The sequence below is a fragment of the Neofelis nebulosa genome, chromosome 2 (genome assembly GCF_028018385.1).
Source record: "Neofelis nebulosa isolate mNeoNeb1 chromosome 2, mNeoNeb1.pri, whole genome shotgun sequence".
NCBI lineage: Eukaryota > Metazoa > Chordata > Mammalia > Carnivora > Felidae > Neofelis > Neofelis nebulosa.
In genome coordinates, this window is record NC_080783.1 from 214,022,596 (window position 1) to 214,048,779 (window position 26,184).

At 48.8% G+C, this 26,184-nt stretch overlaps 1 protein-coding gene across 3 annotated transcripts in view; it reads right to left on the reverse strand.

Annotated features, from left to right (window-relative positions):
- The window catches only part of DISP3 (dispatched RND transporter family member 3), a 50,332-nt gene that overhangs the window by 11,132 nt on the left and 13,016 nt on the right, over positions 1 to 26,184 (reverse strand). For 2 of the 3 annotated variants that reach the window (XM_058719087.1, XM_058719089.1), the window contains exons 2-10: positions 18,269 to 19,367; positions 17,124 to 17,343; positions 7,644 to 7,780; positions 6,635 to 6,769; positions 6,170 to 6,330; positions 4,764 to 4,903; positions 3,663 to 3,811; positions 3,279 to 3,440; positions 1,997 to 2,158 (exon numbers count right to left, since the gene is read on the reverse strand). In XM_058719087.1, the coding sequence (XP_058575070.1) occupies positions 1,997 to 2,158; positions 3,279 to 3,440; positions 3,663 to 3,811; positions 4,764 to 4,903; positions 6,170 to 6,330; positions 6,635 to 6,769; positions 7,644 to 7,780; positions 17,124 to 17,343; positions 18,269 to 19,364 (2,362 nt within the window). In that variant the 5' untranslated portion in view covers positions 19,365 to 19,367. The remainder of the gene's footprint in view (positions 1 to 1,996; positions 2,159 to 3,278; positions 3,441 to 3,662; positions 3,812 to 4,763; positions 4,904 to 6,169; positions 6,331 to 6,634; positions 6,770 to 7,643; positions 7,781 to 17,123; positions 17,344 to 18,268; positions 19,368 to 26,184) is intronic. The other variant, XM_058719090.1, reaches the window with a different exon arrangement.

The window sequence follows — 26,184 nt, forward strand, 5'->3', positions numbered from 1 at the left end:
GGAATCTTTATTTAAAAATTTTTTTTGTTTATTTTTTTTGAGAGAGAAAGACAGAGACACAGAGTTCTAGCAGGGGGAGGGGCAGAGAGAAAGAGGGAGACACAGAATCCGAAGCAGGCTCCAGGCTCCGAGCTGTCAGCGCAGAGCCCGACGTGGGGGCTCGGGCTCCTGAACTGCGAGATCGTGACCTGAGCCAAAGTCGGATGCTTAACCGACTCAGCCACTCAGGCGCCCTGATTTCACAGGAATCTTAAGACGAAAGAAAGGCACCTGTCAGCTCCACCCAGAGAAAGACATGCGGACGCATTCCCTCGTCCTCCTCGCCACGCCTCACGTCCCTGCTCTGGCAAACGGGGTGACCCCGAATCTCCAGAGGGTGGTGGAAGGACCAGACGGGGTGCTGCATCTCGTGCACTTGGCTACATGTCTGGTTCGTGATAAATGCTCAATTAGTGGGAACAATTAGAAAAGGAACGTCATCAACTAGCACAGATGACAGGGGACTGTCTCGTTTTGCCTCAACCACTGCGGATGAATTTTCTGTTTTCTTCGTTGTTTTCTAATGAGAGAAATTTGACACCTTCAAAGATGCAATCTTCACAATAATTCTAGAAGGTCGCTATCATTAACCCCGCTTGACAAAGGAGAAAGCAGAGGTTCAGGGAGGTGCCGTGACCCGCAAAGGAAGTGAGAGGCAGAGCCTCATTCAGATCCAGTCTTGTTGGCCCTGCAAGCCCTTTTTGGGACAACATCAACAGGTCCCTCTGAGAGGCAGTTCAGAATGCTGAGAGCTACAAGGGGCTGGGGGCTGGACTTGGGCCGGCATCCTGGCCCTTCTCCAGATGATTCCAGGAGTTTCGGCACTAGCCTGGGTTTCGTCCATCTGTGAAATGGTACTGGATGTGGCTTTTTGAGGGATGGCAGGTGGCCTCATAGCGGCAGTAGTAATGGAGTTTGATGCATGTGCCCGGGCGGGCAGGAGAGGAGCCGGGGATGTGGCGGGAGTGGGGGGGAGGGGGTTGGCTCCAACTTAGGAGGGGCTCTTCAGGCACCTCCCTGAGCCACACTCAATTATCATGCATTTGGCTAATGCCAATACCAAGGGGAAGGCCAAGTTAATACGGACACTGCCCTAACTAAACGAAGGCAATTAGAGCGGTCGGCGGATCCTCTCCTAGGAACAGGAAGCACTTGCCCAAGCATCTTCTCCTTTGGTTCTAACCGACTGGCCAACTTCCCCTGCCCCCAACCCTGACCTCAGGCTCTCCTCTGGACCAGACTACCTCTAAGGCGAGGAGACATCTTTAATTCACCTCTTTGCTCATCCCTGATACCAACTCCATCCCCAAATCCTATGGCTTTCACCTCCTAAAAACCTCGTGGCTCCGCTGCCCCCATAAGCACGCTGGCCTCAGGCCCACCATCTCAAGTTCAGATGAGGGCACCGGCCTCCTACCTGGTCTCCCAGCCAGCTTGCACCCTGGCCCTACCGTTCACCTCCACACAGCGCCCTCCATCACAGCCCTACTCTGCTCAAAACCCTCCACTAGCTCCCCCTGCCAATTAGAATAAAATGCAGACTCCTCGCTCTAGCCCTCCAGACCCTGGCCCCACCTACCTGGCTGGCCTTAGCTCCCGCGGCTGCCTCTCTCAGACTTGGCCCTGGTCTTGCCCACCTCTCTTCTCTTCTCTCTCGAGCTCCCCAGGTGCCCTGTTCTTCCTCCATCACAGCTCAGATCCACTATTACAACGCTGACCCCTGGCAGGCGAATGAACTCCCTGAGTTCAGGAAGCCTGTCCTGCCCACTGTGGTCTCCCCAGCACCCAGTAAATACCTGTTTCAGGAAACACGGAAACACTCAGGCTCAGCGGTTTGCTGAGGTTGCACGGTGACGGACAGCCTGGACACGTCACATCTCTCAGGCTGACAGTCTTGGAGACCCGAAACTCCAAAGAGAGCAGGGAGCCACAGGGGACACCCCGACGGAACTCTCACCTGAACAGGTGATGCACGATATGCCCTCAGCGCTCAGGTTGTACTTGAGATCCAGCAGCACCTGGATGTTGGTATCGGGCCGGAAGAGCAGGGGGGCCCGGCTGGCGGGGCGGAGCCGGCTGGCAAACACCAGGGACAGGATGAGGACAGAGACAAAGAGCCCTGCCGGGAGAGGATGCCGCGCTAGGTGGGGCCGGGGCGCAGGAGGCACCCACAGCCCCAGGTGAGAGCTGTTCCCTTTGTGGGGTGGCAGGGTGGGGCGGGGGCCCAAGGGAGCTGGCAGAGGTATGGTGAGCCGGCCTGGGGGTGAAGCCTTGTCAGGGACTGGTCCTTGGTGCGGGGGGGGGGGGTCGGGGGGGGAATGGATGTTTTTTGTGTCATTTGGAGATCAGGCTATAAGCTGCAATCTCAGACTCCTGGATAAGAATCGGCCACTACCTTAGGGCACTTAACAGTTGATAAAGAGCTGGCACACGCGCTTGGTTATATACAACCTTAAATACTCTCAGTCGTTATCATAACGGCGGCACTGAATGTTTCTTGAGCACTTGCTGCACCCCACACACCCGGCTGAGTTCTCTACTTGCCCCACGACTGCCTTATTAGATACATACTGTTCTTTTTTTTAAGTTTATTTATTTATTTTTGAGACAGAGAGAGAGAGAGACAGAGAGAGAGAGAGACAGAGAGAGAGAGACAGAGAGAGAGAGAGACAGAGAGAGAGAGACAGAGAGAGAGAGAGACAGAGAGAGAGAGACAGAGAGAGAGAGAGAGACAGAGAGAGAGAGACAGAGAGAGAGAGAGACAGAGAGAATCCCAAGCAGGCTCCACGCTGTCAGTGCAGAGCCCGACGTGCTGCTCCATCCAACTCAGGAACCGTGAGATCACGACCTGAGCTGAGATCAAGAGTCAGATGCTTAACCAACTGGGCCACCCAGGCGCCCCTAGACAGATGCTATTCTCCTCAGAAACAGGATAGGAAAGTGAGGCTCAGACTGACTCACAGCTCAGCCTTACTGGCTGGTCACCCGGTTGGTAGCTGACTGGTTTGACTGGGTGGTCTGACTCTGGAGCCCAAGCATTGGGGGCTCTGTTCTCCCGCCCAGCATGATGACTGGCGCATAGTAGATGCTTAATAAACAACAGCTGTTGTGGGACCAGCTCCATTCTACACAGGAAGTGGGGAGGCCCAGAGAGTGAGACACTAACCCAGGTTCGTTTGCAGGAGGGGGCTGGGATCCCACCGCAAGACACAGGGGAAGGAGGGTGGAGAGCCACTTACCCACGATCACCCAGCGGCTCTTGACGGCTGACCACAGAGCCCAGTGGTACAGCAACTCCTGCAGCTGGGCAATGAGCTGGCCGCGGCTGCCCCTGTCGGGTGCGGGCTGTAGGCTCTCCGAGGGCACAGACACCAGGGACACGTCTCCCAGCTCCAGCGACACTGCCAGGCAGAACAGCGGCCCATCAGAGGCCTGGCCCAGACACCCATCAAAGCCCACCCACGTCCCCGCCCTCCCTAGGGAAGCCCAAATGCTCGAGGGGGATCCCCAAGGGCCATCAGGATCCGCCTGTCCTCAAATCACTTCGTCGAAAGTGACCTTCCTGGCAGATACAGCCCCGGGTCCCGCCAGGGTCAGCAGGGCAGGCCTGTGCCGGAACTCACCTGGCTCCTCCTCCACATTCAGCAAGGGGATGTCATCATCGAGGTAGGGCATGGGGCCCTGGGTGGGGCTGCCCCCAGCCCGCTCGGGGGTGGCAAACACGTCCCCGGGGAGGTGCAGGGAGCTCTTGCGGCCACATTTCTGGTGGCAGCTACGGACAGAGTCGGGGAGAGGGGTGAGCCCCAAGGGCCCCGGGTGTGACAGGAGGGTGGGGCAAGCCCCCCCTCACCCCCAGCCTCCGCCCACCACATGAGCCTGGGCCTCAGGCTGCTGCGGACATCTCCCGAGGACACGCGTCACAGACTCCCAGGAGCCTGTTGCCTGGTTCCTTCCCGGTGCCATCTGCCCCCCAGACCCTCGGTGCCCCCCTTCCTCTGGACAAAGGGTGACAGCAGCCATGACCCAGGGAGAGGGACCCTCGCCCTGGTGTGCCCTGCCCCAAGCCCAGAGCCCCTGTCATTCCCAGCACCCAAGCCCAGCCAGCCACCCAGGCCAGACCCCATGTGGCCTCCCCCGCTCTCCCTCCTTGCCCCACCACTCGGGCCGTGAGACCCCAACCCCCCGACCTCTGGCAGCAACCGTGGCCCTGACCCGTTCACGTCTGTACACAGCTCACTGTGTCTAAATATGTTTCTCCACCGAGAGGAGAAGCCTGGGGACATTTAGTATGGCACCTGGGCTTGGGGTCTGGTCAGATTACGAGGTTTTAATCTCAGCTCTGCTGCCTACTGAATGGGTGAGCTTGAGAATGTCACCCACCCTCTCTCAGCCCTTGTTTCCTCGTGGGTAAGACCAGCAAAACAAGGGAACCCAGCTCCGAGGGTCCCGGGGACGGGGAGGCGGTGGGAATAAGGTCTTGTGCAAAAGTGCTCTGCCCACTTCCTGGCACGGAGCAGGTAATCACAAATGGCGACTATCAGGGAGGGTTCTCTTCTCCTTCCTTGGTCCCCCGGTAGCACCCAGCATAGAACTGGGCATACAGAAGGTGCTCAATAAAGGATCACAGAGCTTGTAGAAGAGAAGGTGGTATGCTGAGTGGCCCCAGAGGACACGCCCCCTCCCCCTCGCCCCCCTCCCCACTGCGCCTCTGCCCACCTGCTCACCTGGTCTGGCAGGCACTCTCCAGCGGTGCCATGTAAAGGCTCCAAATGCCCAGGGCAGCAGGCATGGTGAACAGCACAGCCAGCCAGCAGCAGGACACAATGAGAGACATGAACAGGCCAAAGTCATGGACGGCCGGGATCTGGCAATGGAGAGGCAAGGGTGGGATGTGAGGCTGGTCAGGCCTGGAGCCCAGGGAGTCTGAGACCCTGCAGCCGGACCACCTCCAGAACGAGATGGGATGAGGAGGCTCAGGCTGCCAGGCTGCCAGCCACGGGAACTAGGAGGACGTCAAAAGGCAAGGGCTGGTGTCAGGGGACCCAGCAGGGGAGGGACACTCCTAGCTCTGGGTCGGAGGCTGGTGTCCATGCTGCAGCCCACTGGCCACAGCGGTGCCTGACTCGGAGCAGGTGCTCGATAGCAGTCATTCCAGGAGCGACTGACGATCAGAGGAAGACAGCACGTTAGACACCAGGCCGTGTGTTAATGAGGGTAAGGAAGAGAATGTTCACATATGCTCCTGGGGCCGAGGAACAACGGGTGTGCTCCAGGGTGTCCAGGGACCCTCACAGGGATGTGGCGCTCAGAAGGAAACTGTAACCAACAGCAGACAAGCCTTCACTGTTTGTGAAAAACTTGGGACAATCATCTCCTTTTAGTCTCTGAATAAGCTACACAGGGGGGAAGTGAGGCTCAGAGAGGTCTGGAGGTCACGTGGCCCATCACAAAGGTGGAACTAGGGCTCAGCTCTGCCTGTGTTCTGGATGCAGTTCTCTAGCACGGCCTGGATAATCCCAAAGCATCTAGTGGTTTCTCGATGGGACACGCGGCCCAGGTCATTAAATGTTTTGAAGGCTCAGGTGGGCTCACTGCCTTTCAGGTTCTGTCAGCACCAAGGCCCTGGCCCCAACACAGACCCTTCTCCTGAGCCCAACTCAGAGGCCTGAAGGAGCATGGGGCCAGGGGAGAGGGACGTCGGGGAGAGGGACGTCAGCGAGAGGGGTGACAACACAGTGTGAAGCCGGTGGTTGGAAAAAGCTTTAGACGGAGGGTCAGGGGACTTGATAGGCCACCATTTACCAGTTGTGTGACCTTGGGGAAGTTGCTCTACCTCTCTGGGCCTCAGTTTCTGTATTTGGAAAATAAGGATGTAATTGTACCTTCGTCCTATGTCTTGAAAACTAAATGTGGAAGAGCTTTGGAAATTGCCACATACCCTTCAGGGCAGAAGTTGGATGACTACCATTTGTTAAGTTCTGGTAATGGTGACTAGTAGCCAGAATGGTGTCTAGGGACATGGCAAGTGCCTTGAGGCAAAAGCTATGTGGGGCATGTGGGAGGAGCAGAGTTCAGGGCTCATGGTGGGGGGAAGGAGGAGGCGGGGCCAGGGACAAAGGCAGTCTCGCACCTGGGAGAAGACATTAGCTGCATAGGCAGCGGCCGTGGTCAGGGAGGTGAAGAAGGTAGCCTTGCCTGCCGTCTGGATGGTGTGGATCATCCGCAGCTGTGGGTCTTCCAGGTGGGTGGCCTGGCGGTAGGTGTTGATGAATACAAAGACATCGTCCACACCTATGGGAGGGAGTCCCAGGCCAGCAGGGGCAGGCTCAGGATCATTTTGCTATATCCAGAATCAGGCCCAAGCTGGGCCTAGCCCAATCCTGAGTCTGCCCCAAGAGGTCAGGCTTCAGGGGAGTCCTCCTTCTCAGTCTGGAGTTTAGAAAGACCCATCCAACTTTGGCTCTACCCACTCGAAATCCAAGCCCTGCCCTTCATTCTCCCTGCCCTCCCCAGCCCCCGTCTCCAGAACGAGGCCCCTGTTTCCAAATCTTGGCCTCCTTTCCACCTTTCCCACCATGCCACAGAAACAACTCACCAATGCCCACTATCACAAAAGCAGCCACCCCGTTGAGGATGCCCAGGTACTGGATTCCAAAGACCACATGGTACAGGAAGAGAGCCACCAAGCAGCTGAGGCCGATGCTGGCAATCCCGAAAAAGGACAGGAACACTGGGCAGGGCAAGAGGGGATACAGTGGGAGGATCCAGCAGAACACACACCCTTCAGGGACACAGCTGGGTCCTGTGGCAGCCCTGCACTACCCTGGGTGTGCCCTGCACAGTTCTCACGCCCAGAAAGAAGGGGCCAGGCAGGAGCCCGAGTGGCAGAGGAAGCCACCTGAGTAGGTGGTTCATAGGCCCTCATCTTTGCAGAACCTACCTCAATCGCTAATAGGGAATTATTATATGTTTAACATCTGTCACCCCAGTAGACTAGAGGTTCCGTGGGGGTAGGAAATGTGTTGGTGATGTTCACCACTGTATCCCTGGCATCTCAGAGCATCTGACACATAGTTGGTGCCCAATTAATATTTGTTACATGGACGAATGAGTGTCTTTTCCATTTGTGAAGGTATTACTAATCTGTTGTTCACCTGGGCAATAGAGAGTACCCACTGTATACGCAGTGAGAAGCAGCCAGGGTACATGGAAAGATGATGCTGTTAAAGTGACCTTGGGGACAGAAGGGCAGCTGCACTGGGACTGTAAAACAGGCTACAGAATAATCCATAAAGAAGGGTCCAGTACTCCAGACTCCCCAAAACCAAATTTTTAGCAAGAAAACGATGGTCAAAGGGCAAAAGGTTAACCACGTGAGGTCCCAGGAGCAGGGGCCCTCAGGTATGGCCCAAACTGCCTCTGGACCTCAGTCCACCTGCCTGGGGTTGGAAGGTGATTTCTGAGCACCCTTCCCCAGAATCCTTTGACACAATGGATTTGAGATGATTTCTGGCATTCTGGAGAAGGCAGGCTTTGGCCGGACAGGAGCACACAGGAAGGAGAGAAAGGGGCTGGCTCCTGCTGGGCCTTCCAAGGAGGCCTACCTGAGCAGGAGGTGAGAATGTAGACGAGGGCAGCAATACAACTGCTGCTGATGAAGGCCAGGAGCATGTCATTGTTGAAGGTTCTGCGCACCTCGTAATCAAAGAGGTCTGTCCCCCCATACAGAACCTGGACTTTGCTGGAAGGGGAGAGGAAAGACATAAGTGGGTTGTACTGTTGACACTTGGAAGAGGAGCAGGAGCTACCTACCTCCACAGGGCTCTTTACCTTGGCTCCATGTTAAATCACCTAGGGGCTTCCAAAACTCCTGATGCCCAGGCCGTACTCTAGAGAAATTAAACCAGAATTTCTGGGGTGGGGCTGAGTCATCAGTATTTAAAAATCTCCCAGGTGATTCAAACGTACAGTCAAGGTTGAGACCCTGCTCAACACAGATAATAATCAATTATAGTCAAATACTACATCATCTCCCAATACTCAATTATTCACTGCAAAATTCTAAATTCAAACCAGCTTCCACTTATGCAGTTTTACACTGCTATTCAGTGTGCACTTAACACAAACTATTCTTCATAATAACAAAAATGTTAACCGGGCTGGTCAAGTAGTTTTAAAATACAAACAGGAGTGATATCTGCTTCTGGACACGATGCAGTGATAAGATGAAATCTAGATTTACCCTCCCCATAAAACTAACAAAAAAATAAGAGAAACTATATAAAACAAGAATCGGGACATGAGACAACACAGGATGATGATTCTTGAGAGATGAGAAGCAAAATGGGCCCTATGGTTATCCTGACTAACGGCCTTGAGAGTTGCTGGGTCTCAGTGTAACCTTATACATGGGTTATGGGGCTCCCCAAAGGAGGCTGAAATTTTTCCAAACTTGATGGAAAACTATAAACCCACTGATTTAAGAAGCTCGAGCAACAAACTCCAAGTACAAAAAAAAAAAAAATGAAATGAAATGACAACAATGCACATCATAACCAAATTTTTTCAAAACCAGTGACCAAAAGAAAGTCTTAAAAGCAGCCTGAGGAAAAAGGCGCATCACATACAGAAGGACAAAGATAAGAGAGACTTCTCATCAGAAACAAGTGCTAGTGAGACAATAATGGAGCAGCATCTTTTACCTATTGGGAAAAACATCGACCCAGAACTCTATACCCAGCAAAAATATACTTCAAAAGCAAAGGGAAAATAAAGACTTTTTCATTTTTTATTTTATTTTAATTTTAAAGTTTATTTATCTTGAGAGAGACAGAGACAGCATGAGCAGAAGAGGGGCAGAGAGAGAGAGAGAGAGAGAGAGGGAGAATCCCAAGCCTGATGTGGGGCTTGAACTCATGAAACCATGACCTAAGCTGAAACCAAGAGTTGGCCACTTAACCAACTGAGCCACCCAGGCGCCCCAGTAATACATGAAAGCAGAAGGAATTAATCTCCAGGATCCCTGCACTGTAAGAGATGTTAAAGTAAATCCTTCAGGTACAAAGAGAATAACAGATGGAAATATGGATCTATACAAAGGAATAAAATGGATTAAAAATGGTAATGACATGAACAAATATAAAATATTTTCTTATTGCTTATTTAAGTTTCTTTATAAGATAATTGACCACTTGAGCAAAAATAATAATGTAGTGTGGTGTTGATAACACACATGAAAATAAAATACATGAGAACAATACATAGAGGCTGGGAGGAAAGAAATGGTAGCATACTACTGGAAGTGTCTTACACTATACACAAAGTGGTAAAATGTCATCTGAAGGTAGCCTGTGATAATCTAAGATTATATACTATAAACCCTAAGCAACCATTAAAATAAAAAGTTATAGCTAAAAGACTAACAAATGAGGGGCACCTGGGTGGCTCAGTCAGTTAAGTGTCCTACTTCGACTCAGGTCATGATCTCGTGGTTCATGAGTTTGAGCTCTGCATTGGGCTCTGTGCTGACAGCTCAGAGCCTTGAGCCTGCTTCAGATTCTGTGTCTTCCTACCTCTTTGCCCTTCCTCTGCTTGCTCTCTGTCTCTCAAAAATAATTAAATGTTAAAAAAACTTAAAAAAAAGACTAACAAAGGAAATAAAACATAATAATAAAAAAACACGGAATCAGTCCAGAAGAAGGCAAAAGAAAAGAAAAGGGGAACAAAGAGAGACTTAAGTCTAGCCATATTAATAACTGCATTACCTATAAATGGTCTAAACACCCCAATTAAAAGGCAGAGACAGACTAGATTTTAAAAAAAGCAAGACCTAGAAGCTTACAAGAAACCCATTTTAAGTATAGAAACAAATAGGTTAAAATATTTAAAAAAGAAAAATATATGACATGCTAACTCAAATCAAAAGGAAGCTGGAATGGTTATATTAATAACAAATGAAATAAATTTCAGAGCGAAGAATATTACTAGGGATAAAGAAGACAATTTCAAAATGATAAAGCGTTTGATTCATCAAGACAACACAATCAACCAACTTGACCTGACAGGTATTTATTAAACACCCCACTCATCAACAGCAGAATATGTATTCTTTTTAAGTGCACAAGGGAACATTTAGTAAGACAGACCACAATCTGGACCATAAAACAAGACTCACTAAATTTAAAAGGACTGAAGTCATACAAAGTATGTTCTCTGACCACAAATGAATTAAATTAAAAATCAGCCACAAAATGATATCTGGAAAATTCCCAAATATTTGGAAACTAAATAACATACTTATTTTTAAATAACACACAGGTCAAAAAAGAGATCAAAGGGGAAATAGAAAGTATTTTGAATTGAATGAAAATGAAAACACAACATGTGAAAATCTGTGGGATATGCTAAAACAGTACCAAAAGGGAATTTATAGCAATAAATGCCTGTATTGGAGAAGAAGAAACATTTCAAGTTAATGGCCTCAGCTTCTACTTCAAAAAAGTAGAACAAGATAAAAATTACATGTAAAGTAGGCAGACAAAAGGAAATAACAAAGATCAGAGAAGCTAATGAAATACAAAACAAAACCAATAGAAAAAAAAATCAGAGAAATCTAAAGCTAGTTCTTTGAGAAGGTTAAAAAAAAATTGATAAACCTCTAGTCAGAATGATCATGAAAAAAGAGAAAATACACAAGAAAGATGTGACATCACTACAGTTTTACAGATATTTAAAAGATAGTAAAGGAATATTATGAACCACTTCCTACCAACAAATTTGACAATTTAAATGAAATGGACAGATTTAATGTTAGACTCAAAACTACCAAAGCTCATGCAGGAAGCAATAGATAACTTTAATAGCCCTATCTATGTATATTAAAAAATTCTTTCCATAAAGAAAATTTCAGGCCCAGACAGTTTTATTGATGAATTCTATCACATATTTAAGGAAGAAAGAATACTAGTTCTATGCAAACTCTCCAGAACACTAAAGAGAAGAGAATACTTTCCAACTCATTCTATAATAGCAGAATTACCCTGATACCAAAATAGGACAAATACATTACAAGGAAACTACAGCCCAATATCTATGTTGAACATATTGTGCCCATGAACACAAAATACAAACAGAATACAAAATACAAAATAGAATCTAACACTATATAAAAAGAAACTATATCATGACCAAGAGCTGGGGGGGCTTGGGTTGCCCCAGGAATGTAAGCTTGGCTTAACATTAAAAACTCAATCAATGTTATTCACTACATTAAACCAAAAAAGAAAAATTGTATGATCTCTCTTTAGACACAGAAAAAACATTTGAAAAAATTCAACATTCATTATTGATTAAAAAAAAAAAAAGCTACCAGCAAATTAGGGATAGAGGGAGCCTTTTTAACCTGATTAAGGACATCTACAAAAACCCTATGTACTTTTGATTAGGAATAAGACAAGAATGTCCTCTCTCATTACTTTTATTCAACCTTATACTGGAGGTTCTAGCTAGTGCAATCAGCCAAGAAAGAAAAATAAAAGGCATCTAACTTGGAAAGGAAGAAGTAAAACTGTTTTTATTAGTATAAGATATAATTAACTATGTAAAAAATCTAATGTAATTTACCAAAAAACTTCTAGAACTACTAAGGGAGATTAGCAAGGTTACAGGATACAAAATCAATTATATTACTATATACTAGTATGAACAATTGAAAATTAAAATTAAGAAAATAATACCATTTACAACAGCATAAAAACATGAAATAGGGATACATCTGACAAAAGATGTATATACTACATTCATGGGTAAGAAGACTCAATATTGTTACGATGTCAGTTCTCAAGTTGATTTATGGATTCAGCACAGCCATAATCAAGATCCCAGCAGACATTTTTTTTCCTGGAGAAACAGACAAGTGAATTCTAAAATTCAAATAGAAATTCAAAGGACCTAAAATAACTAAAATAACTGTAAAAAAGAATAAAGTTGGGAGGCTTAACAGATTTGGTATAAAGACAAGATATGGTATAAAGCTACCAAAATTAAGGCAGTGTGGTACTCATGTGCAAATAAAGAAACAGATTGATGGAACAGAACAGAAAGTCCAGAAATTAACTTATATATCTATGAACAATAGATTTTTGTCCTAGGTACAAAGGCAATCTTTGTTGAAGGAATAATCCTTTTGACAGGTGATGTTTGAACAATTGGATATCTGTATAAAAATATGTGGCATCTTGGGGTGCCTGAGTGGCTCAGTTGGTTAAGCAACCGACTTCAGCTCAGGTCATGATTTCACGGTTTGTGAGTTCAAGCCCCGTGTTGGGCTCTGTGCTGACAGCTCAGAGCGTGGAGCTCACTTCGGATTCTGTGTCTCCCTCTGTCTTCCCCTCCTTTTCTTGTGCTCTGTCTCTCACTCTGTCTCAAAAATAAATAAATGTTTAAAAATTTAAAAAATGTGGCATCTCCATACACTGGGTTACTGCTCAGCATCTAAAAATAATAAACTATCAATGGCTGCAATAACATGGATAGAACTTAAAGTAATTAGGCTGAAAGGGGTCAACCAAAAGAGTGTATACTATATGATGCCATGGATATAAAATTCTAGAAAATGAAAACCAGTATGCAGTAATAGAAAACAGAAAGTGGTGCCTGGGGTAGGGGTGGAGAGGCAAGAAGAGGCAGGATGGACTCATTAGCCAGGGGACATGAGTAAACTTTTGGGGGTGATGGATATGTTCACTACCTTGATTATGGTGAAGGTTTCATGGTATATACATGTGTCAAAACTAATCAAACTGTAAACTTTAAGTATGTGCAGTTGGTTGTATGACAATTACATCTCAATAAAGCTGTTTTTAAAAACAGAACACTTAAAAGTAAAATAGAAAAGATCTCTGAATTATCTACTTTTTAAGTTATATAGATCAATTGATCTTTCATTAGAGTAGACAACTGAAAATTCAAACAATTTTTTTAATGTTTATTTGTTTTTGAGAGAGAGAGAGAGTGAGAGTGCACAACTGGAGGAGGGGCAGATAGAGAGGGAGACAGAGGATCTGCAGCAGATCTGTGCTGACAGCAGAGTGCCTGATGCAGGGCTTGAACTCATGAACCATGAGATCATGACCTGACTCCAAGTTGGACTCTTAACCGACTGAGCTACTCAGGAGCCCCAAGAAATTGTTATTCATTCTACTCATTCATTCGTACAGCATTTATAGAGTGCCTTCTAAGTTCCAGGTCCTATTTTAGTTGCTGGCTATAAAAAGACACAGGCCCCAATTTTCACTCTCAGGTATAAAGGAATAGTTCATGGAAGACAAGTATTCCTGCCAAGAACTACTAAAAAGATAAAATTCAGAAATCATCTGTTTGATGACAGTAGAAGGTTCCTGAAGTAATGAGAAGTAGAGGGACTCCAGAAAGATTCCATAAAGGGAAGAACCTAGGAAAGGTAAGCTGTTCTTCTACAGCTATTTTCACCCTGGAGGCATCTGCTAATTCTGAACACAGGCAGAAAGATGTGAAAATCGAGGCTAGGAGTCAGATGAACTAGCAGAGTTTCCCCTCAGCACTTTGGGTAAATACTGGAGCTGCCTGAAGCATTAGGCTAGAAACCTAAGCAGAAAGCTTCTTTAAAAACGTGGCATGGAGTTTCTGTTGGTGTGTGTGTGTGTGTGTGTGTGTGTGTGTGTGTGTGTGTTTGTAGTTTTGAGAAACAAAGATTAGAGTTTGGAACTTGTTAGGGGAAAGAGTTCTGCAGAATACACCAGACTCCCAGTAGAAAGTCCTAGAGAACCAAGGGCAAACAAGGGGCAGACTGAGACTTTCCAGGGCTGCAAAACAGCCTTGACTCAACAAAATGGTTGGTTACTTAAGGTGATCAGTCACAACTCTGTCTGCCTAGTGGAAGGAATGATAGACTTTCTGTGCAGGAAATAATATCACCTGGACCTGTTTGTTTTTTTATACATAATGTTTATCGCTCAATAAAAATTACCAGGCATACTCATAGGCATGACCACATGACCAAAAACCAAGTGAAAGAACAGACTACAGAAACAAATCCACAGCTTATCCCTATGTTGAAAGTCAGCTGATAAGGACTTTAAAATAATGATAATTTAAAAAATAATAATAATATGTTTAAGGACAGAGAGGATACTATGGACAAAATAAATAAAATGATGAATTTCACCAGGGATTTAGATAAATAACAAAGAATCAAATGGAAATTCTCCACAGAAAAACATACCATTAAAATGTCAACAGACATTAAGTGGCAGATTAAATATAACAAAAGACTGGATCAGTGAACTAGAACATCTAAAACACAGAAAGAAACGAAACATAGAAATGAAAAATAAAAAACCTAGACAAGATCCCTGAAAACACATGGGACTCAGTGAAAAAAAATCTAACATTTGTGTAATCAGAATCTTAAAAGGAAAAGAAACATAGAATGAGGTAGAAGCAATATTTGAAGCAGTGATAGCCAGGAAAACGCCCCAAACTGATGAAAGTTATCAATCTACAGATTCAAGAAGTTCTGTGCACCCCAAGCAGAACAAATTCAAGGAAAACTACATCTAATAACTCATGGTAAGACTGGTGAAGCCAAGGAGAAAAATCTTAAATGCAGCCAGAGAAAAAAAAGACAATTTTTCCAAGGAACAACAAAAATATTTACAGCTGACTTTTCCACAGGAATGATGGAAGTCAGAACACAATGGATTGACAGCTCTAAAGTACTAAAAGAAAATAACTACCAACTTACAATTCTATACCAGCAGAAATATATTTCAAAAATGAAAGTAAAATAAAGATGTTTTCTAGGCAAAAACACAGAATTTATCCTCAGCAAATATGCACTTAAAAAACTATTAAGAAGAGGTCTACAGATACAAGGAAAATGATTCTAAGGGGAAACATGAAATTGTAGAAAGTAATGAAGAGCAACAGCAAAAGTAAATATGTGAGTAAATATAAATGAGTACTGACTTAGTAAAATAATAATGTGATATCATGTGGGGCTTCAATGTATCTAGAATTAAAATGCATGCAACAAAATGCAAAAGGCTAAAGGGTATAAAAGCAGTGAACATGTTCTAAGATTCTAATATTATCAGAGATGTAGTGAAAGTGATCATTTGTATTATTCTGTAGTTAAGTCAAGGTGCATGTTGCCATCTCTTGGGTAACCAGTCATAAAGTAGTAAAAAGATCCAATTATTCCAAAAGAAGATACTAAAGTCTATAGGGACTCTGCTTTTCATTGCTCCTATGAAGCTCTAGAGTGATGGGAACGGGAAGAGAGGCTTTTTTACCCAGGCAGAGGTTTTGTCTTAACAGCTGAACATATTACGCAGTGGTAGTTTTTGGTATTTGAACCCTAAAGATCCTCCTGCAGGCAGCCCCTCCCAGTTTCCCACCCTAGCCAAGTACCTTTCTCTGGAACACCTCTATTTGTTCATCCACCCCTACCCACCCACTCATTCATGCCCAAGATAAATTCCTACTAAGGGGTTCCTGGCACTGTCCTAGGGACCAGGCCTATAGAAAGAAGCCAGGAACAATCCCAGCCCGCAACAAACTCACACTCTCTTGAAACATAATGAAACTAGACCTTCCTCAAACTTTAACATGCAGACAAGTCATCTAGGATCCTGTAGGTCCAAGAAAGGCCTGGAGATTCTGCATTTGTAACAACCCCCCAGGTGAAACAGATGCTGCTGATCTGAGGAATGCACTTTGAGTGACAAGGAATTAAACAGCTAAAATACAGACTGACAAGTGCCATGATGAAATTGTAGCTCAGAGAGGTGAAAGAGCTCACGGAAACTCCCAAGTGGACTAAGTCACTGGTATGTGACCTTAGACATATCTAACTCCAAAGCTCATGTATGCTCTTTCGTTCCTCCTCTAGTGAGAAGGAAGGGCATGGTGGAAGGGGGGTGGAGTGGGCTTTCAATCCAGCTTCAGGGAAAAACTGCCCAGGCTGGATCTTAGTGGATGAGCAGGGGTTTGTTTAGCAAAGAAGCAGGGTCAGGAGAAGGTTCCTAGTGCAGCGACTGGCATAAAAACAAAAGGGGTAAGGGCTCTGGATTGGACAGGTTGGCTTTTAGTGCCAATCCCACCACTTATGGGCTTTATAATTTGGACGACTCACTTAATAGGGCTGTGCCTCGATTTCCTCAACCATAAAATGGAGATGATCATAATAGCACCTGCCTCATTGGGTCGGTGTTGAGAATTAAATGAGATGGTGTGTATAAGGGGCTTATACCAGCACTGTGCCACATAAATGTTGGTTCTGATTATCATAGTTGTTGCTCAATGCAATGAACGAGTAATGGAAGGAACAAGGGTATTTCAGGCAGAATGATTCATTTGCCTGGAGCTGGCCTGTCAGGGCAGGGGACTGAGAGGCATCACAGTTATTGCCCATCAGGACTGATGGATGAACTATTTAATGCCCTTTCTGGGTGAGGAGGGGCCTACGTGTATTTTTAGACACATAGCCCAAGGTTTGGAGGACAACCAAAGCACCCACTACCTGAGAGCACCTTCACATCTCTTGGCTCACCTCCTCCTAATGCCTCCAGAAGGTATCAGGACTCATCATCCCCATTCTACAAGTAGGGAAACTGAGGCCCAGAGAAGTAGAGGCATATTTGCCAACTCTCTCTCTGGGTAGAGGAGGCAGACAGGCCAATACTCCCTGGTCAGTACTCTTTCCAGAAAGCCCTCTAGGCACCATCTCAGGAGAAAAATCAATATCCAAGACTTCTTAGGCAAAAGCCCTGGGATTTCCTACCTCCTCCAAAGCTTTCATGTTCACTAACCATCAGCACTGATCAAGAAAAGGGGCTTTTTGAGCCGTCAGAGTGACAGTGAGGATGTATCTGGCTCTGCCCCTGATTCAGGAAGAAAGACTTCCTAGGGAGAAGGTTCAGGGGAGGTGATCTGGGGTTTATGAGAAAGAAACACTCGAAAGACAATTTCCTACCCTAACACAGCCCTTTCCTGATATACACAAGGACAAACAGACACTGCGTGCAGCTGGACCTCCTACCTACCTAGTAGACTGCTTGGCCAGCATGGCCACGTAGGTGACCACAAAGCTCTGAAACTTGGCCCGCTGCTCCTCCCAGCGATCGTCCACTGAGTAGTAGTTGGGCAGGGGTGCTCCAAAGAGGATCTCGCTGCGCAGTAGGGAGCTCTTGAGGTTTTCTGCAGAGAGGCCCTCGTCCACATACCAGTAGAACTCGGGGTGAGTCATGGCCAGCTCTAGGGAGCCTGCAGGGGCAGGGGTGGTGGCCCAAGGAGCTCAGAGGGCAGCTCCCCACAGCCCTCCATCAACATCATCCTGTCCTCCTTGCTAATCTCACTCCTTTCTAAGGACGTGGCACTCCCCCTCAGGCTGCCTCCAGCTGTCTCAAATGGAACAGAGCAACGGTTTAAAGAACTCACTGCCCAAGAGCAGCAGTCCCCCAGATCTGCTCAGGCAGCCCCCAATAAATTCACATTTTATTTGCATGTGAACCTCACCTAATTCCAAGGCTCAGTCTTTGCAGCCCTCGAGTTCCACCTTTCCATTACAGTCCCCATTCATCTGCCTAGAATCTTGCCCATGTGCCCCTTAGAAGGCACACCCAAGCACCCAAGCCCCACCCCACGACCATTCTCTAGCCCCACCCCACCTTTCAAGTCTCATCCCTAAATTACTACAAACTAACCCCACCTTGGTCTCCCTTCAACTTGTCTCTCTCCCTTATCTTCCTCTGATTAGATGCCCGGTCCTCTAACCACACCTGGGTTTCCCTCTAACCAACCTCATGCCCAAGCCCTACCCCACCCATTCTTTAACTGGCCAGTTTCCCACAATCCAGGTCTGCACCCAAACCTTCCTTGCCTCTCTCAGATCCCATCTCACATCCTACCCTGCTGCCAGTCTTTCGCTGTATCACCTTCAGGTCACACCCAGCAGGCAGCTCGAGCCTGAGTCTGCCCACAGCGGAGTCCCACCCCATTCTCCTTCAGGTGTGAGTCCATGGCCGAATTTCCCATGGGTCTCTAAAGTACCTTCTCTCAAACTCATGAAGACCCGCCCTCAGCCTCACTGAGGCCCTGCCCCTTACAAGCCCCACCCACCCAAGGGCTCCACCCCTTACAAGGCCCTCCCCAGCAGGCTGTGTCATCGGCCACACACAAGGCTGCTCACCCCGGATGTCGGCCAGGTCCTGGCCCATGCCATCATAGTAGATCTTGCCGCCTCTCTCAGTGGGGAAGAAGTAGGTCATGAGCGAGCTGGGTGGGGAGCAGTAGGAGTAGGACCCTAGTGGGAGGTCCTTGAGCACCTCATGGGGTTTCCAGCAGAACTCCCGGAAGCCCGGGTGGTCCATGATCTTGCGCTCAATCTCGTGGATTGTGACCAGCCGCTCACTGGTGAAAATGTTGCGCTCTGCGTCGCCACGGGCCAGGAAAATGAGCTCAATGCGCCAGTGCGCATGCGTCTGGGTGTTGGCGCTCACGTAAGAACGTGAGTAGTCCCAGCGCGAGGCACCCCTGCGGGCTCGGCTCTGATTGGCCGCAGCCACAGCACGGGGCGGGGTGCTGGGTTGGCACCGTCCATTCTTCTGCATGCCCTGGTTCGTTGGGCCTTCACTCTGGTTGGCTGCCAGACCCACCAGGGTTGGGGCCTCCCGCCGAAGACGCCCACTTCGATTGGCTGCTGGTTTCTGGTCTGCGGAAGTGTCAGGGGATGTGCCTGGGCCACGCCTTGGGGCCGCAAAGACTGCCCGTGGGGGCCTGGTGACCGGTCGAGAGCGGTTGCCCAGATGCAGCTGCCGCAGCTGCTCTGAGATAAGGCGCTGGAGCGTCTCAGAAGTGAAGTCAGCCAAGTCGCGCCGGTTGCGCCCCCAGGACCCAAACTGGGACTTAAGCGCCAGCGCAAGGGCATCAAAACGCTGGGAGGCCTCATGGTTGCGGATCTCAAAGGCGTTGTAGGAGATGTCAATGTCCAGCGGCGGGTAGTAGAGGAACATGAAGGCCGACAGGGCCATGGGGATGCTGCAGCCCAGGAAGAGCACCAGCCCTGCACAGCAGGGATTTGTGAAAGCCCAGCCCAGGGTGCTCCAGAAGCCCGAGGCAGGCGGCCGGGAAGGCAAGGTCCAACGCCTCCAGCAACACTGCCCTCCTTTCCCAGCTCGGGGCCCTGGCTTCTGGGCCCTCCTAAAGGCCTCACCGGTTGCTTCCTCCTCTTCCTGCTCCTCCTCTAGCCACACGTCTTGCAGCAAGGGGTCATCCTCCGAGTCCATAGCCTACAGGAGAGGGAGAGGGTCAGCAGGCTAGAGAGAGGGAGAAGACGGTGTCCTGTGGCTGCAGTCGCCCAGCCCTGGGTATTAGCCCCGTCCACAAATACTGCGATGGAATTGCATCGCGTGGGCATGTAACTCAACTGAACTTCATCACTTGTACACGAAACAAAGAAAAATATGTTACTGGTCCATCACCTCCCCCAACTAGATCTTGGCTTTCGAGGCCACAGGAAAGGGAGAATCACAGCCTGTTTGCAAACAGAAGAGACATTCCTCCCTGTGTAAGGGATACTGGGGCGGGGGTGGGGGGGGTGGGGGGGTTGGACTCTGACTACACACGATTTCTCAACTTCCTCTTCATGCTTTGATTCTAGAACTCATGGCCAACAGGAGGCGTTACTCCACTGCCATCACGTTTACTTATAGTTAGCAACTCTAAAGTAGATCTCCCCTATGCAATAGCACTGCTAGGAATTTACCCAAGGGATACAGGAGTGCTGATGCATAGGGGCACTTGTACCCCAATGTTTATAGCAGCACTTTCAACAGTGGCCAAATTATGGAAAGAGCTTAAATGTCCATCAACTGATGAATGGATAAAGAAATTGTGGTTTATATACACAATGGAATACTACATGGCAATGAGAAAGAATGAAATATGGCCCTTTGTAGCAACGTGGATGGAACTGGAGAGTGTTATGCTAAGTGAAATATGTCATACAGAGAAAGACAGATACCATATGTTTTCACTCTTATGTGGATCTTGAGAAACTTAACAGAAGACCATGGGGGAGGGGAAGGGGGAAAAGTTAGAGAGTGAGGGAGGCAAACCATAAGAGACTCTTAAAAACTGAGAATAAACAGGGTTGATGGGGGGTGGGAGGGAGGGGAAAGTGGGTGACGGGCATTGAGGAGGGCACCTGTTGGGATGACCACTGGCTGTTGTATGGAAACCAATTTGACAATACATTTCATATGAAAAATAAATAAAGTACCTTCTGAAGTATCAGGGTAGGAGGAAAGAACGTGGTCTTTGGAATCGGGAGTTTGGGTCCTGGTAAGGTGAACATTGGCAAGGCAGTAAACCTCTCTGAACCTCAATTCGTCGTCTATAAAACAGAGGTGGCCACTCCTGCCTCACACAGTTGTGAGGAGGGCTGCAGTCTGGGTAGTATATTAGTTACTGTCTGTCACATAAGCAGATTTGTTTGTTCCCCTCTGGGGGCTGTAATGTGCCTAGCGGTCGCCCATGGATGGGGCTGTGCCAGAGCTGTCATAGCTCTCCTCAAGAACTCTCAATAGCTCCCCACCCCCTCTTTGGGACACTGCAGCTGCAGCCACTGTTTGTCAGGCTCAGGCCACTTAACATGCAGCGCCAGCAACATCAAACCTTTGGGCACGAGCAGGGGCCAGGCATCTGTCTCCCCAAGACTTGGGCACAAGCAGCAGGAGGGCCTGGCAGGAGAGGGCAGCCCGGGCAGCCTGAGGACTCCTGCAGGGTGGCCCGAAGGCAGGAGGCCTTCCGGCATCCCCGGGCATGGCCTGTTCCCCTTGTCCCTCCTGTCCTCAGTTTGGACGGGGAGAGACTCATTATCCAGTTAGACGCCAGGCAGCGAGAAGAGGAAGCTAATTATACCAGAGCTGGCTAATTAATGCTGCCTTTCCTATTAATATTCTCTAGAGTGCTCCATTTCAATTAGACGGTCTGTCCGGGAAGAGAGGGGGCTGCCGTCAGCCCAGAGAAAGTGAGGAAGAGAGGGTGAGGGGAAGGAGGGAAACAGAGACAGAGAGGCAGGAAACGGGAGAGATGAGAGACAGAGACAGCTGGGAAGAGGAGACAGAGAGGAGAGGGGAATTGAGTGGGGGGTGGGCAGACAGAGATGCAAAAAGGGAAACAGAGAGGAGGGTGGGAGAAGAGGAGGGCAAAGCAGAAAACTTGAAAGGGAGAGAGGCCTGGAGGGGGATGGGAACCGCTCCTGTAATATGCAAGAGTCCTATCCTAAGATGAGATCATTAAACTTCCCCTTTGCGATGCCCTAAAGCATTCTGGCCGAGGGGACGCCATATGCTCCCAGGACCAATTTGTGTTAGCAGGAGCTCCTGAGTGTGAACCAGAGGCAGCTCAGACTCACCCCATGTCCAAGGGGTAGGACTAAGTCTGCACGTGGAGGTGGGGGCAGGTGGGAGCTTCGCCCCGACTCCCAGCCTTGGAAGGAGGATGCTGATGGCAATATGGTGGAGAGGGAGGGACAAAGGCCACTTCTGCCTCTTTTTCTGGGGACCCTCCACCCTGTCCCCAGCCTCAGCCTGCCTTTCAAGATGTATAGTTTACGGTATGTCGATATGTGAGCGGGGGTCCAAGGCCAGGATTCGGGGTCATGGCAGCACTTCCTGAGTGATTTGGGGGATCCTGCTGTTGCACCGGCGATGCCCTTCCCTTCCCCAGGAGTCTAATGCATCTTTCAAGGTCTTGCTCAAGTGTCACCTCTGACAAGAAGCCTTCCCAGATCTGAAGCCCCCAGCGACCCGTCTAAACTTCTCACCACACTTAGGGGGTACAAATTACTCAGGGACAAGGAGGGAGAGGCAATATAGTAGGACATGAAGAGCTAAGGCTTTGGAGGCAGACAGATCTGGATGTCGGTCCCAGCTAGACAATTTAGAGTAGGCGATGTATCCTTTCTGACCCTCAGTTTTCTCATCTATAAAATGGGGCTACCAGTAGTCATCATCACAGAGGTGATCAGATGATGTACACAGCAGGCTGACCACAGTGCCTGGTACATGTAAGTGCTCGGGAAATGACTGCTTCTGTTCTTTTATACTCTGCTCCTCCGCCAAGGCTGTGAACTGGAAGACTCACATGGCTCATTGCATTTGCCAAAAATGATCACAGCAATATCTCTCGTCTCATGTGCTTTCCTCATGGTATGACTGAGACTTCTCCCATCAAGAAATCATGTCTGCATTCCTTCCCCTTGAATCCAGGAGCGTGGGGGCTGCGACTGCAGCAGAAGTGGCTCTGAGCTTGGCAAATGGAGAGGCGGGCTTCCCCCCTGGCTCTCTTGGGATGCTTTGTCCTTGGAGCCCAGCTGCCATGCAGAGAGGAGGCCCAAACTAGCACAGGCAGGGAGACCACATGCGGGAGCTCCTGCTGACAGCCAGCATCAACCATCAGATGTGTGAGTAAAGACACCACCGGCCAAGGAGTAACCCAAGCCTTCGTGTCTTCCCGGCTGAGACCCAAGTACCATGGAGTAGAGCTAAGCCACCGTCTCGTGTACCCTGTCCTGACCCACAGAGTCCAGGAGCATAATACACTGGTTGTCATACATCACTAAGTTTGGGGGATGATTGATTACATAGTAATAGTAACTGAACGATTATAATGGGTCCCTGTCCCCTACGTTTGACTCTGTGCCCTGCAGACAACATTTTCTGGATTGAAGTGCCCAGAAAATTGGGCACAGCCATTCTGCCTCCCAGTGAGAGCCCCGCAGCCGGGTGGACATGAACTCCAAGAGAGCAGGGACTTGGCTGTCATGTTCCCTGCTGGGGTTCTGGGTTTCGGATAATTGTCGAATGAGGAAAGGTAGAAGAATCTCTGGAGAATCTGGATTAGGTATTAGAACTTCCCCCCCGGGACAGAGGATGATCACCAAACAATATAAACATGCAGCCGGGAGTATGGTTTCTTCTGCCTGGGGTGGGGAGGATCTTGAAGAGGGTGAAACGAACAAACAAGAAGTGGACTCGATGAGTTCTTTGTCTCTCATGCCTCCCACCCCCACGCTTGTCTTCTCTACCTCTGGGAAGAAAAGCTGCCACGTGGGAAATGACACCAGATTGGTGGTTGACCACCATGGCTGCAGGCCTGGCTCAGCCATCAACTTTCTGTGTGGCCCTGGGCCTGTCCATCCGCTCCTGGGGCCCTGTCTCCCCCATCTGGCATTGGGATGGTAAAGCCTCAGGTCCCTCTAGTGGTGACTCCCGCCGAGCTGCAGAGAAGCCCTGGTCTGCAGGCCAGCGAGGGTGGGTGGGGTCTGAGAGACCCTCAGCAAACCCAGGGAGGCCTCAGCTCGCAGGTGGGGTCTGACAGCAGCACCTCAGTGGACAACCACCTCCTCAGGCTTTTCCACAGGGTGGGCAGCAAATTGCACATTTCTTTTCCCTTCTCAAATGATGGGAATTGATTAGCCGAGCAAGGAGCTCCAGCTGCTCCATGGAAAGGCACTAAGGACAGCTTATGAGGGACCCGTCGTGAGCCGACTTCCATTATGCCTTCACGGTCTTCATCATGGTGGGCCTGCTCAGTGCCCAACGTCCTCTCTGCCCCCCCCCCCCGTCTCTCTCTGTCTCTGTCTCTCCTACACACACACACACACACACACACACACACTCAGAGATGGTCAGAATTGAACTCTGAGCCTCTCAGGGGCCCAGGAGACAAGGTGGAGACATCCACAAAAAAAGGTCTCCCTTCTCTTGGGGGATTCAAGAGGAGCAGTTGCCTGAAAGGGAATGGTAGGCCCTGGGGGGCCCAGAGGGAGGAACCTGGCCCAGTGTTAAGGGCCAGGCATGGGGCAATCCAAAGCCACATTTGAAGCATAATCTCAATATTATAACAGAAAAAAAAATTCCACATGCATTAAAAGAAAAAAAAAAAAACCACTTACAATGGTTATCTCTACCTGGGAGGATTATGGGTAATTTTCATTTTCTCCTTTATACTTGTCTATTTCCAATTTTTCTGCAATGATCAGGTGTAGCCTCACTTTTAGAATGAGAAAAAAACACTTACTTAAAAATAGAATGTGTGTGTATGTGTGTGGAAGGGATTTTGTGAACAGCCTCCAACTCTTTGAGGAGTTAGGATAATAGGGCCTGGGAGGAGGGTTCTGTCCCCAAAGGAGAGCAAATGCGGAGGGGGGGTAACTGAGTTGCAGCAGGAGAGACCCTGGTTAGAAAACAGAAGGTCCTGGAAGAGAGGCAGCTGGCAAAGGCCAATGAGTGAGTGAATGTGGAAATCTCCTGTTCTCCTGAGATAAAGAGAGGGGTCTTTTTTTTTTTAAGCTTATTTATTTTGAGAGAGAGAGAGAACAAGCAGGGGAGGGGTAGAGAGAGAGGGAGAGAGAGAATCTCATGCAGGCACCACACTGTCAGCGAGGAGCCCCAAGCGGGGGCTCAAACCCATGAACTGTGAGATCATGACCTGAGTCAAAATCAAGAGTTGGAGGCTTAACCGACAAGCCACCCAGGTGACCCGAGAGGGGTCTTTAAAATGAACAGGGAGGGGCACCTGGGTGGCTCAGTCGTGTCTGACTTCAGCTCAGGTCATGATCTCACGGTCCGTGAGTTCGAGCCCCACGTCGGGCTCTGTGCTGACAGCTCAGAGCCTGGAGCCTGCTTCGGACTCTGTGTCTCCTTCTCTCTCTGCCCCTCACCTACTCGTGCTCTCTCTCTCTCTCTCAAAAATAAGTAAACATTAAAATTTTTCCTTAATGAACAGGGAGTAGATCATGTCCCAGAAGGGGCATCAGAGCACAGGCAGTCCAATCCCTTTGTCTTCCAGATAAGGACACTGAGACCAGGCAAAGAGAAGGGACTCACCCAAGGTCTTATTTCAGTGGCAGAGCCAGGACTCCGGCTTGAAGGAGTGCTCAGTCTGCTCCATCGGCAGATTCTGGGGGGACTTCTTGGCAGTCCCTGGGAGCCACCAGGCCCGGAGAAGACGGCACGTGCTCCCAAAGAGCCAAATAGGGAAACGACTTTTAAGGTCTAGGGAAAGAGGCCTTCTTCAAGTCCCAAGCCAGATGGACCCACCCCCCAACCTGGACAGAATGGGGCTTTGGTGGGAGGCGATGTTTCCTCAAAGACCCCCTTGACCCAGTTCTTGCTCTCCTGCAGCATGGCTCCCAGGGATATGGCCCCACGCCAGAGCCTGCCTGCAGCGCTGGTTACAACGTCCCTCCTTCCCGTGATGGGCGACAGAAGCATTCCTTCTTCATTCCTTTATCCCAGCCAGACTACTAAAAGTCACATTAGACATGCAGATTCAAATTCAAATACATACATGTATATATAATTTAACGGCAGTTAGGAGCTAATCAGCTTTCTCTTCCTGTCTCGGGGTGTTTTGCCTCCCTGGTGCGGCGCTGGTCCTCAGAAACATCTTGGGGTGTTTGATTCTTCTACCCTTCGGCGGAGAGATGTGCGTGTAAGTTCAAAATGAGACAGTTGGAGTTGAACGGTCCCATTCTCCCCTGACACTGAAGTGGGGGACATCGTGTCCTTCTCTGCTTCCTGGTTCCGGGTCGGCGCCTTTGGGTGAATTCAGCTCACCTGAGGCGGAGAAGGGCGGACGGGAGAAGGGAGAGACTTCCTGGGCAGCAGTGTCCTAATGCCCTATCTGCTGATGCCCCGTCTTCCCTCCAGATGCCCCAGCTATGTGCCTTCCATCCTGAATCCCCAGCCCTTCTCCAAGACCTGGGCACTCCATCTCAGGCCAGGAGGCTATAGGAGCAGTGGAGACGTGGTGGTAAAACTGGGGCCAAATCACCCAGATGGGGTGAAGCTAAAAGCCCCACTAACTCACTGCAGAAACTCTGCCACCCATTAAGATAATCACAATCTAATAATTAGCTGTGTGTCTGCGAGGTCCAGGTACTCTCTCCACCCTCCCTCATACACCAGCCCTGCGAGGGAGGCAGTAGGAGCGTCCTCATTTGACAGAAGAATAAACAGAGAGGTTAAGTGACTCCCTTACGGTCACACAGCGAATAAGGGGTGAAACTGGAGTTTGAACCTCAGGTCTACGGAT